Here is a 13,471-nt window from a genome sequence, read left to right on the forward strand (position 1 = left end):
AGGAGCTCTGGAGTTTAAGGCTTTCTCCTCCTCCTCTTCCATCTCTTCCTTTTCCTCCTCCTCTTCCACCTCTTCCTCCCCCTCTTCCTCCTCCCCCCACTCCCCCCTCTTCCCCCCTCATCCCCCCCACTCCCCCCTCTTCCCCCCTCCCTCCTCCTCCCCCCCCCCCAGCTCTCCGGGGGCCCTGGTGTCGTGTTCCCCAGCCTGGGGATGAGCAGAGGGAGTAAATGGCCCAAGAGAAACTTAAGAGAAAGTGACTCCTTTTAAAATAAGATTTCCTAATCATTGATGACTTCTAGAAGAGAATAAGAACCTGTGTTCAAATAAATGTACTTTCGGACTTTCTCTTTACTGTAATACTTTTGATTGAAGCAGCCACGGACAAACAAGTTGTTTTAGAAAAGGCCATTTTTCTACTAGTGTGTATACAGGGCTAGGTGCTTACTGATAGCATTTGCTCTTCTCGAATTCTGTCTGTGCGTAACTGATTTTTGTCTTGCCAGTTCTTTGACTCTCCCAAGAAGTATTTTGGGCTCATCTTCTTATAAATGGTGAAACCTAAGTTACCAGGAGGCTGCGTGTCTGTGTTGCCAGGTCTGTCTCTTCTGGAGTGTTTTATCTTGTAGCCTGTGTCAGACACCAAGTGAGAACTTCCCTCAGTACAAACTATGTTTGTCTGTTGGAGTTAACTACTGGGCTCAGTCGACAACCCTGGACTGCCATGCCCTGTTGTAGATGATCAAATAGGATGACTTCTTAAACTTCAGAACCCTCCGGAAACATGGAAGCCAGACCCTTTAGCTCCTCAAGGAGTGGAGTGTCGTGCTCTTGTTCCCAAGTAAACAAAGGAACAGTCACAAAATCTCCCACAGAGAAACTGGGCTCTTCTTACCACACCAGTGTGGGAGACAGATTTCAGAAACGAATGGAAGTAATTGGTCAGTGCCCATGCTGTGTATTATGAAGACATTTTCTAGGTGTTGAATCCAGAGTGAAGGGTAAAAGAAGAATTTGTATTTGCGCTCCTTGCTGATGAGTGAGAAAGTTAAACAGATGTTAAGAAGCAAAAGATAGAAAATATTTTATGCCTTAACAATTGGGATTTCATAAGGATTATTCAAAACAGTCTTAAAAATTGGGAACAATATTGGGGCAAAGTATTTTCAGTCAAGTGAAAGTAGAAAATGGAAAAGTCAAACTGTTTTAGGAAAATCTAGATTAATCTTATTTTGTTTGATAGAAGTGGACAGTAGATCAAAAGCCATTGTGGCATTTTATCGTGTATCAGTGAAATCTTTTTTTTAAATTAAAACTTTTTTTTTTAAGATTTTATTTTTATGTAATCTCTACGTTCCTTGTGGGACTTGAACCCACAACCCAAAGATCGAGAGTCGCAGGCCTACTGACTGAGCCACTTGGGCACCCCAGTGCAAATCTTTTTTAAAAAACAATGGCTTGTGACATTTTTCATGTGTAAAGGGTTGTTTTTTAGTGTCGTTTTCAGTACAGCGCACAGAGCAGTAATTGCTGAGAAGAGAGACCACCATAAGTACTTAGTGGTGTATTCCTGCCTTTCTTCCTACCACTCGGTTGAAGCATCATCTGCCTTGTTTGCGGCAGGGCTAGTCTTTTCATGCTGCGTGACGAAAGCAGAAACTTGTATGGTTGGCCAGGCGTATAGTCACTCAACTTCAGAAGGACTTTGATCTGTATAAAAATCAAGTCCTAGAAGGTGATGCTCTTTGTGCAGTGTTCCGGGCCTGCTAACCATTTCAGGCTTGCCGTCAAAGTATTTTTTTTAAGTGCTTCTATGTTTACCATGGTGTTAAACACCTTTATTTCTTTTCTTTTAATCTTTCTATGAAAGGTAAATAACAAATTAGATGATATCCTATGGTTCTTTTAGATCATTCTAATTTTTGCATATAGATTGTAGAACAAAGTGAGATCTTTTTTATTTATTATTATAATTATTATTTTTAATCAGTTTTGTTCTAAAATTTTTATTTATTTTTTAAGTAATCTCTACACCCAATGTGGGACTCAAACTCACAACCCCAAGATCTGGAGTCGGATGCCTCACCGACTGAACCAGCCAGGTTCCCCCAAAGTGAGATCTTTTTTAAAGAACCCAGTCATTTATGATTCGTGGAGGTTTTTTTGTTTTGTTTTTTTGCTGTTTTGTTTTTGTAAATCTAAAGAGAAAACTGAGTGTTTCACATATATTCCTTGAAAGTAGTGGTTAAACATTTTTCTGAGTAAAATGACCAGAATCGAGAATCAGGGCAGTCCTCTCAGGATGTCTTTGCATAGGTTGGTGAATCTCCTACCTCTGCTTCATCTGTTAGAAACACTTGGGTGTTACATGGGGAAGGGTGAGGTCTGGCTCTAAGTTTCGGTGACCCAGATTCTGAAAGACTACAGATGTTAGTCTCAGTAATAGATCAGGAACTTTGTGCTGTAACCACCTTGTTTCATTTGTGACAGATAATTCGTGTCCAGTCCCCAGATGGGGTGAAGCGGATCACAGCCACAAAGAGAGAAACAGCTGCAGCGTTTTTGAAAAAGGTAGTGGTGGCTTGGGTATTTGCATCTTCACCCTCTCCTGTTACTCCCTTCCTGTCTGTGCCTTTCCTCTCTTCCTCAGTTCCTGATTCCACCCAGTCCCTAGTTCACAGTCTCTAGCATTGCTCTTCTCTGCCATGACTGGATTGATCCAGGGTCAGATTGTGTCACAGTTGACCATGGCTTACAGCTGTGGTGGCCAAAGAGAGTCCAAAGATGCATGTAAAAATATTTCACGAGACTAGTACTTAGGAGAGTGAAAAATTGGAAAAATTATAGAGTGAAAGACTTGAATTGTCCATAAGGAGAATTGTTAAAAACATGTATAGAATAATCCCACTTTTGGGGCGCCTGGGTGGCACAGCGGTTAAGCATCTGCCTTCAGCTCAGGGCGTGATTCCAGCGTTATGGGATCGAGCCCCACATCAGGCTCCTCCGCTATGAGCCTGCTTCTTCCTCTCCCACTCCCCCTGCTTGTGTTCCCTCTCTTGCTGGCTGTTTCTATCTCTGTCAAATAAATAAATAAAATCTTTAAAAAAAAAAAAAAAAAGAATAATCCCACTTTTTTTTTTTTTTTTTTTAAGAAAATTAGAGCCACGGGGGGCACCCGGGTGGCTCAGTTGGTTAAGTGTCCAACTCTTGGTCTCAGCTCAGGTCATGATCTCAGGGTCCTGGGATCGAGCCCTATGTCAGACTCCGTGCTTAGCATGGAGTCTGCTTCTCTCCTTTTTCATCTCTTGCCTGAGTGCCTGGGTTCTGTCTCTCTCTCTCTCTCTCTCTCTCAAATAAGTAGAAAGAAAGGAAATGAGAGCCACATACACAGATCTGTTGTGAATTTTTACAGAATGCAATGTGAAAGAGCACAGCCAGACTTAAAAAGGGTAACGCTGGGAGGAGAGCCCTGCAGTAAGGAGTGGCTTTTGCTTTATACTTCATAGCAGAGATCAGCAAACTATGGCTCATGGGATAACCTCCTATTCTTTTTTCCCCTTGGCATACAGATTGCATTTCCCTGACCACCTTTTTTTTTTTTTTTTTTAAGATTTTATTTATTGGGGCGCCTGGGTGGCGCAGTCGTTAAGCGTCTGCCTTTGGCTCAGGGCATGATCCCGGTGTTCTGGGATCGAGCCCCACATCAGGCTCTTCTGGGAGCCTGCTTCTTCCTCTCCCACTCCCCCTGCTTGTGTTCCCTCTCTCGCTGGCTGTCTCTCTCTGTCAAATAAATAAATAAAATCTTAAAAAAAAAAATAAAGATTTTATTTATTTACTTAGTCGCAGGAGCAGGGGGAGGGGCAAAGAGAGGGAGAATCTCCAGCAGACTCTGAGCTAAGCCTAGAGCCCAATGTGGGGCTCGATCTCATGACCCTGAGATCATGACCTGAGCCAAAACCAAGAGTTGGTTGCTTAACCGACTCAGCCACCCAGGAGCCCCTATTTTTGTAAATAAACTTTTATCAGAACACAGCCATGCTCACCGGTTTAGTTATTGTCTGGCTGCTTTTGCACTCCAACGAGAGAGCTGAGTAGTTGTGACAGAGACTGTATGGCTTGCCAAGCCAAAAATATTTACTGTGTGGCCCTTTCCAGAAAGTTTGCCAACTATTGCTTTTTACATTCTACGTTATTTGAATCTGTTGCAAGTGGGTGTTACGTTTGTAATAATAAGTGTTCTTATTTTCTTTTTTTGTTTTTGTTTCTCATTTTCATAAGCACATATAAGCTGTATGCTTATAAACTGTCAGAGCCAGGGGGAGTCCTCGGTGTCGTGGAGTCCAATCTTTTTATTTCCACAAAGGTGGAAACTGAAGGCCTAGGAAGTAAAGAGATTTGCCAAGGATCACTGGGTTGTGATCTGTTAGTGAAGCCACAACACTTACTTGGGAATTTTGGTTCCTAAAGGGTAGTTGCTATCGTGATTGCCATAGGACTGCTTGTGGGGCCATATTTATAAGAATAAGAGAAAAAAGAATTAGGTGCAGTAAACACCAGAGAGGAGAGTCTCTGAGTCTTTAAGACATTTGTAATTTCCTACTGTTTGCTTTTTGAGTAGCCACTGATCGTGGCCAGCTTGTTCCTAGAGATGGTACTAGGGTATGGCGCATGCTGGAATTCACAAGAGCTCATCCGAGACAGAGACGAAGCACCAAGTAGCTATTGCTTAGACAGTTGTGTGGTTGAGCACCAGGCATCAGAGGACTGCATGCAGTTCTTTTTTTCTCTGAGCCTTTGTGGTAGGGAAATTTTTCTTTTTTTTTTTCTTTTCTTTTTGATAGGGAAATTTATTATTATTATTACTATTATTTAAGATTTTATTTATTTGAAAGAGATAGGAGAGAGCACAAGCCGGGGGAGGGACAGAGCGAGAGGGAGGAGCAGAAGGAGAGGGAGAAGCAGACTCCCCAGTGAGCAGGGAGCCTGATATGGGACTCGATCTCAGAACCCTTGGATCATGACCTGAGCCGAGGGCAGACACTTAAACGACTGAGCCACCCAGGTGCCTCTGATAGGGAAATTTCTTAAACTTAAATTTGCAGTAACCATGTAGGAATATGATATTGTTTTTAACTTGAGACTTTTGTGCTTGATATCAAATGCAGAGTTGTCAAACACATTAAATTGAGAAGGTTTCAGAGATAACCTAAAAACATGATATTATAGTTCTCGCTTTATTTTCATCAGTAGTATTCCTAAAATGCTTAGATTTCCCCCTGGATAGTTCGTGGTTGTCTCGCACAGGGAGACAGAATGATAGCCAGTCATTGGGAGGGTTGGGGTTGGGGGATGTAGTTTAGTTCTGACCACTTGGTCCCTGAAGCCATCACCAGTACTGTAATTACTGCTTAGTGGAGATTTTCTTTGAAATAATCAAAAACAAACATGTTTATTACTCTGAAATATGTTTCCCCTCAAATGAAAATCCTTTCTTCTGATTATAAGGATAATATGCATTAATTATGAAAGGCTCAAACAATTCAGAAAAGTATAAAGAAGCAAGTAAGAATCACTTGAAATTTTACCACTCAGAATAACTGTTAACATGGCATGTCTTGGGGTGCCTGGGTGGCTCAGTGGGTGAAGGGTCCTGGGATCGAGTCCCGCATCGGGCTCCTCGCTTGGCGGGGAGTCTGCTTCTCCCTCTGCCTGCCGCTCCCCCTGCTTGTGCTCTCTCTCTCTCTCTCATTCTCTCTCTCTGACAAATAAATAAACTCTTTAAAAATGATAAATTAAAAAAAAAACCTGGCGTGTCGTTAGTGCTCACATGTGTGCACACACATACTTAGTTCACGGACTTTGGCCAAAATGAGATTGCGCTGTACTGTTGCTGTATTTCATCAAATCTAAGACATTACTGAGTTTAAGGAGAAGTATTAATGTACAATCAGGAAAGGAGAAAATGCTTTTACACCTGCTTTCCTTTGTCATTTAGAGTTTATACTTAGAGTGTTTTTTTAGACTTATTTGGAAATTATTTTAATCATGTGTTATTCTTTTTTTTTTTTTAAAGATTTTATTTATTTATTCGACAGAGATAGAAACAGCCAGCGAGAGAGGGAACACAAGCGGGGGAGTGGGAGAGGAAGAAGCAGGCTCATAGCGGAGGAGCCTGATGTGGGACTCGATCCCATAACGCTGGGATCACGCCCTGAGCCAAAGGCAGACGCTCAACTGCTGTGCCACCCAGGCGCCCCAAATCATGTGTTATTCTTATACATACATAAGAAGGAAAACCTAAATGAAATTAATTGGCTAGGATCTCTCTACAGGGTCACATTCAGAGTCTGGCCCTTCTGAGCCATTTGTTGATTTGGCTGTCGATGTCCCTGTTCCCCTGTAGAGGGTCATCATCCGTGCCGTCAGGAGGCTCAGTGCCAGCTGTCAACACCTGTTCTGTAGATGCTAGCACTGGATTTTTCTCTGTCTTACTAGCAGGGCTTGACAACCCAAATTCCTGTTTTTCCTTATTGATCATTAAATGGCTCGTTTGACAGAAATGTTGAACGATGACAACTGTCCGACCATGCTGCCTGGATGACACGTTGACATGAGCCCAGGTAGTCACCCGTATGCCCTGATGCCCCGCAGGCAAGAGCTGTAACACCTTGTTGTTCCTAAGAGATGCGTCAATGCCAAGGATGTTAAAGTCTCACTGTAGGATAATTCATAATCCTGGTTTTTTTCACTTGACGATAGGTTAAGGAATGGTTTTATGTCAATCAATGTAGATTTATATCTTTTTAAAAATTGTGTTTAAAAATAACACATAACAGGGCGGCTTGGGTGTCTCATTCGGTTAAGCATCCGACTTTTGGTTTCGGCTCAGATTATGATCTTAGGGTTGTGAGATTGAACCCTGAGTCGGGCTCTGCACTGGGTGTGGAATTGGCTTGAGATTCTCTCCCTTTCCTTCTGTCCGCCCCCCCTCCGCTTGCTCTTGCGTGCACGTGCACTCTCTCTCTTTCTCAAAAGAAAGAAATAACACACAACAGGGATGCCAGGCTGGCTTAGTCGTAGACTATGTGACTCTTGATCTCGGGATGGTGGGTTCGAGCCCCACGTTGGGTGTAGAAATTACTTAAAATCTTTTAAAAAAAATAACGTATAATGTAAAATTTGCCATCTAAACCAATTTTTTTTTATTATTTAAAGATTTTATTTATTTATTTGACACAGAGAGACAGCCAGCGAGAGAGGGAACACAAGCAGGGGGAGTGGGAGAGGAAGAAGCAGGCTCATAGCGGAGGAGCCTGATGTGGGGCTCGATCCCATAACGCTGGGATCACGCCCTGAGCCGAGGCAGACGCTTAACGACTGCGCCACCCGGGCGCCCCTTAAACCAATTTTTAAAGTAATCTCTATACCAACTGTGGGGCTTGAACTCACAACACTAAGATCAAAAGTTTCATGCTTCTCCAACTGAGCCACCGGGTGCCCCCGGTCTGAACCATTTTTAAGTCTACGGCTCAGTCATGTTAAGTACGTTCATGTTATGCAGTCATTACTACCATCCATTTCCGGAACTTCTTCATCTTGCAAATCTGAAACTGTATGCATTAAACAACAGCTCCCCTTTTTTCCCTGCCCCCAGTCCTTGGTAACTACCATCCTATTTTGTGTCTTTATGACTACTTCGGGTATCTTTGTAAGTGGATCATACTCATCTTCGATAATTAGTAATTTGGCTGTGCATATGTGCGTGAGTGGGCTTGAAGTGGCCTTCCTGTTCCCTCACAGACTTGTGTGTGGACCACTGTGAACGTGACTGGCTCCAGCTTGCTGTCGCCACATTTGATAGCCTTGATCCTGCTTTAATATGTGGCATTATGCCCTCTTAGGAGTTGCTGTTTGCAAGTATGAAGAGATGGGTGACATTGAGGATATCTCAGAATTTTAGAGTTGTTGGTTCTTTTGACACCATCTAGTGCTGTTCATTCTGTGGCTCCTCACACCATAAGCCCTTCTCACACAGTTCTTCTGTCCTGCTCAGCTCTCCCCCTCAGCTCACTCTGTCGGGCTGCTGCTGTCACTCCCCTGCTTGGGCTAAGGTATGGCTCTATCCTGTCCTAATTGACCTCCGCAGTCTGTGACCTGTGCCTTTCTCCTTATATTTAATTTTTTCTTTTTTTTCTCACCAAATAAAGTACATACTAAGAAATGCTTGAAAATTATGGACAGATGACTGATGGTGAAGCAAACACTTAGGTCAAGGAGGGCACAGCCGGTGCTGCAGAGTCGGTCAGCCTTCCCTACTCCCTCACCCCCTCCTGGATCGACGAGGATGGCGTCCCCCTTTTCTGTGCTGTGCTACCTCAGCGTGCATTCCTAAACCCTAAATTGTAGTTTTGCCTGGTTTTGAATGGAAATGAATGGAATCCTGCTATGTATTCTTTTTTGTTACCTTCAGTTATAAGCATATTAATTTCATTCCATACTGTGTTTCTCGTTTTATTACATCAGTTATGCACAAAGTTTACCTCAGGTGTGAATTTAACGTTTTTAAGATTTTAAAGATCTATTTATTAGAGAGAGAGAGAGTGTGTGTGTGTGTGTGTGTGTGTGTGTGTGTGGGAGGTGGGGCAGAGGGAAAGGGAGAGAATCTTAAGCAGACTCCGTGGGGGCTCAGTCCCAGGACCCTGAGATCATGACCTGAGCCAAAATCAAGAGTTGGACGCTCAACTGTGCCACCCGGGTGCCCCCATTTTTGAGATTTTAATGATGCTCTTGTGAGACTCTGCTAAGATTTTTTTAAAAATGGTTCGTGCCCCTTGTTAGATTCCTGTATCTTTAAAAAACTCAAAAGTTCGTAGAAGCAGTTATGTTCATGGGAGTAGAATAAAAAAGTAATAGATCTATTTCTGTATCTCAGAAGTGGAATTCCACACGTGAAGTACTAATGCTGGCTGTCATATTTGAAAATGCAGCTGGGGGGCCTGGGTGGTAAGCAGCTCGGGTAAGCAGCTGACTCTTGGTTTTGGCTGAGGTCATGATCGCCTGGTCGTGAGATTGAGCCCTGAATTGGGCTCTGTGCTCAGTTGGGCTCTGTGCTCAGCGTGGAGTCTGCTGGAGATACTGTCTCCCTTGGCCCCTTCCCCTGTGCGCTCTCTTGGTCTCTCTTGCACGCGTGCGTTCTCTCTCCCTAAGATAAATAAATAAATCTTTAAAAAAAAAAAAGGCAGCTGTATCTCAGTCCTCATAGGAAGCATAAAGCTCTGGTCATGTGGTCCCAGGGGGCTTACCTTTATACCAAGGGCTGACCCTACAACAGCCCTGCCCCATTTTGGAAACTCCTTTTCATCCTGGGAGTAATATGGTACGCTCACACTTCTGGCAAAAGCTTTCTGGTTTTTTGGAAATAGCTTGCAGGGTGTTGGGTACAGAAAAACACAATGCATTTGCAGAATAGCTGAAATGCCACAATTGGTTGATTTCAGTTTATATCTAAGCTATTTCAGAGAAGAGTCAAAGACATTATTTTTAGTCTTTAGTCTTAACTTTTTTTGTAGTTGGGAATACAAATTTCACAGTCTTAATTTGCTGATGCTTTATTTTATTAATGCCACTTTTAGCTTGGGGAAAAAACACATTTCAGTTACTGTTTCCTGCTGTAGAATTTCCATTTAATTCCATTGTATTGTTTGTTTCTCTGCTGAGCAGACTCCCGATCTCTTCCTGTGTTTGCCTTTACTCTGATGACCCCTGAATGTTGAGCTACAACTGGACTCCTCTCCTGGCCCCAGATTCAAATGCTGACTGCCTGCTGATGCCTTCCCCGGGGTACCAGGCACCACCTCAGTCTCAGCGTTGAAGGGAAGGGGAAGGCCTGGCCTTCCCTTCAGTCTTCCTCCTCCTTCACCGTCTTCCGTGCTTCCTTACCGATGTGGCCTTCCCCCCAGTTCCCAAGCCAGAAATCTGAACACTGCGCTGATGTCCTTCCTTTCCCTCACTCCATTCTGCCCTCCAACCCACATTAGCAAGAGCTGTTGATTGTAATAGCTGGAAAGTGTGCTCCTCCCTCCATCTCCGCTGTCCTGGCCTTGTCTGAGCCCCGTCTCCTCTGGGCTGCACAGCTGGCTCTTCTGTTTCCTCTTCCCACCTTCAGCAGAGTGTCGATGAGAAGTAAGTCTCTTGGCTTGGCCACCCCTTGCCGTCGGCCCCTGTGGCTTCCACAGCTCCTGGGCTGGAATGCAGACTCCTAGCCCACATAGTCCTGTCTGCCTCTCCGTTCTTGTCTCTTACAGTTTCCTTCTTACCTGCTGGGTTCTGGCCTGACTGGCCTCTCTCTTCTCAACCCCTTCCCGCCTCTAGGCCTTTGGCTGGCTCTTCTCCCTTGCACTATTCTTTCTCAGCTCTGTGAGTAGCAGCATTAGTCTCCTCCTCTGGGGCTCTGCTCAGACGTGCTCCTCAGAGGCCTTCTCTGTCCTTCTGTCCAGAGTGGCCTCTCCCATGCTTCTCTCTTCCTTTCCTGCCTGGTGCTTACCTGCACCTGTGGTTCTCGTCTGTTAGGTTTCTCTCCCCCGTTTGATGCCGAGGGCCTTGATGGCAGGAACCTTGTCTGTTTTTATTCATTGTTAGTTCTGAGCATCCAGAATGGAGCTGGCACATGGGACTGCTTACTGTTTGTGGAGTCAGTGAGTGAATGTTCGCGGCACCTGGTGTAGTGCCCATTGTGCGTACCCTTGTCAGGACTGACTTGGTGGCACCATTCTTCACTTCTGTTTTTCTTCTCTTAGGTTTCAAAATTGGAATTTTTTTTTTTTTTTAAGATCTTATTTATTTATTTGAAAGAGAGAGCATGAGCAGGGGGAAAGTGTAGAGGAAGAAGCAGGTTCCCTGCTGAGCAAGAACCCCGATGCAGGACTTGATCCCAGGGCCCTGGGATCATGACCTGAGCCAAAGGCAGCCACTTCACCGACTGAGCCACCAGGCGCCCCCGGAATTGGGTTTTTACAATTGATTTCAAAAGTAGAAGTTTAACTTTCCAGATACAGCCATGACTTTTGCTTGCCTCAAACTCTTAAATGTGTCATATAGTCTTACCACTTTCACAGAGCTTTGCTTCTGTTTGGCCACTTTTCTCATTTTACTTGACATCTGTGTAGGCAGTTCAAATTTCCTTACAAGAGAGCAAAATCACAAGAGAAATTTGGTTCCAGAGGAGCAGTTTCTAAATTTAATGAGTGTTGTTCTAATACCATCTGATGTATATGTGGCCAGAGTAGGGAGACTCAAATATTTGTTTCAATATCTGTTTTTTGGGGCTCGTTTTAGGTCGCAAAGGAGTTTGGCTTCCAAAATAACGGCTTCTCGGTTTACATCAATAGAAACAAGACTGGAGAGATAACAGCATCGTCAACCAAATCCCTCAGTCTGCTCAAAATCCAGTAAGTGCTGTGAGGGGACGACAGGGAGTGGGAGGGGAGACTGCAGAGGCCCCGAGGCTGCTCGGTGCTTCCCGGTTTCCCCTTGACGCCGCCGTATTTCTCGTGGGTAGCCAGCAGTCACACTGGGTGTGCCGCTCCTTTTGTGCGGAGCCGAGTGACTTGCAGACTGTGACGTGTGTCACAGAGGAGAGAGAGTTATGGGTTGGGGGGGGTGTGCAGCTGCACACTCAGCTCCTTCTCTGCAGGGAGGGACCTTGAACAGAGCTGCGTGCAGTTCTGCCTTAGGACTGCTTGCAGGGTACAAGGGGCTGTTGCCCACACGATATGTCTTGGAGGCATGACCCCCTTGAGCTCCTCCAAGGTGGTCAGTCATGTCAGTGGGGTTTCGGATGTAAAGCCCTCTTCCTGCAGCCGCTGCCTGTTCTCGTGGTTTAGCTGGAGCCCAGCCACATCATTCGTCTGTGCGTGTTCCTGCCGTGAGGGTAGAGCTGAGGGATCGTGGCACAGACGGCATGGCCTGCAAAGCCAAAGATATTTACTGTTTGGCTCTTTACAGAAGATGTTTGCTGACTCCTGTCCGACCTGTCTGGGTACACCTCCTCGTGTATCAGTTCAGTCTTCAGCGAGCTCGGAGCACTCCTCTCGGCTGCAGGCAGCATGGCTGCTGTGGCCACTGCCGGGTGATTGGGCTGGGCTCTGCTGTCAGCTGACCATGTGCCTGTTTACCAGTCAGAGTAAGAGGCTATCTTGACAATTTGTGTGATCATTTTTAGGTTCACGAATTAGTACATCTAGGAAAAAATATGCAGTTAGAGCATTCATTCATTTGTTCCTCAACAAATATTTGTTGGGCACTTGCCAATTGCCTATCTCTGTAATTAGCTAAAGCTTTTCATTGTTGTTGATCTCATCCACTTCCCACGTGGCCAAGGTATATCCTTCCTTTCAGGCTGTAAAGAGCTTTTGCGTCTTGAGAATCATTTCTCACGAATGTTACGTGGCTTGTGTTCATACTCCACCGCTCAGTGCAGTGGGCCTGGGGAAGTGACTTAACCTTCCTGGGCCTCACCAGCCACGTCTGCAGGCGGGTGGTAGTGCCGCCGGCGCGTGGTTGCACGGTGCCTGCGCGTGGCAAGCTTGCAGGAAATGAGAGCTGTGTGTTAAACTATTTTTATACCACATACAAGCAAAGGAGGCTATAGACACCCCCTGAGAGAAAGCCATCAGGCTGTGGTGTTGTCGTACTAGTGCTGTCCTGGGGGGGGACCCCAAAGCGGGGAGCTGGCTCCAACATCCCGAGGGGGCACTTGGAGGGGATGTCTTCCTCAGTCACCCTTGAGTGTATCTCTCCGGTGATAGTCCTAATGCCTATTGACCAGCTTGGGTCTAACCTTGAGTGCTGCGTCTGTCTTACCTGAAGCGTGTCTGCAGGAGGGAGTGGTGTTCCTCTCCTTGAGCTCGGCGTTGGTCTCTCCGCTTCTAGCTTCTCCGCTTGCAGTTCAGTCTGCTGTATTGTGTTGTTCACTTATAAGTGATCATTTTTTTCCCCTCTCTGGCTGCTTTTAAGATTTTCTGTTTCTGTTGGGGACCTACAGTTTTTCTCTGACTTGTCCAGGTGTGGATTCCTGGTCTGTTTGTTTAAGCTTACCTGATGGATGTTGTATTTTCTGTACCTGCAGATCAGGTCTGGAAAATTTGTGGCCATTATCTCTTTAAATATCACTTCTCTCCAGTTCTCTTTTTCCTGTTTCAGGAATTATATTTTTCACTTTTAAAATATTTGATTTGATTTCTTTTCAGACCAGGCTGTTAGCTCGTTGTGCTCACGGGGGCTGTGTTGCTCTCACATTGGCCCTACGGGCTTCCATTTGAGGACCGCTTGGCTGCTTGGGGCTCTGCCTTGGCCCGTCACACACGTGATGCTTCCCACTTGGGTCTCAGGGTGTCTGAGGTGGTCTGTCTCCCCCAGGTGGAATCAGGGTGGCACTGTTGTGCGAGCTGTCCGTGGATTGGCTGGCCTGACCGTA

At 45.1% G+C, this 13,471-nt stretch overlaps 1 protein-coding gene across 2 annotated transcripts in view; it reads left to right on the forward strand.

Moving 5' to 3' along the window:
• NPLOC4 (NPL4 homolog, ubiquitin recognition factor) overlaps window positions 1–13,471 on the forward strand; it is a 60,659-nt gene that overhangs the window by 906 nt on the left and 46,282 nt on the right. For both annotated transcript variants that reach the window (XM_045774892.2, XM_087854001.1), the window contains exons 2-3: window positions 2,488–2,568; window positions 11,332–11,444. In XM_045774892.2, coding sequence (XP_045630848.1) covers window positions 2,488–2,568; window positions 11,332–11,444 — 194 coding nt within the window. The remainder of the gene's footprint in view (window positions 1–2,487; window positions 2,569–11,331; window positions 11,445–13,471) is intronic.

Source organism: Ursus americanus, chromosome 23, assembly GCF_024610735.1.
Source record: "Ursus americanus isolate L20-20 chromosome 23, mUrsAme1.1.p, whole genome shotgun sequence".
NCBI lineage: Eukaryota > Metazoa > Chordata > Mammalia > Carnivora > Ursidae > Ursus > Ursus americanus.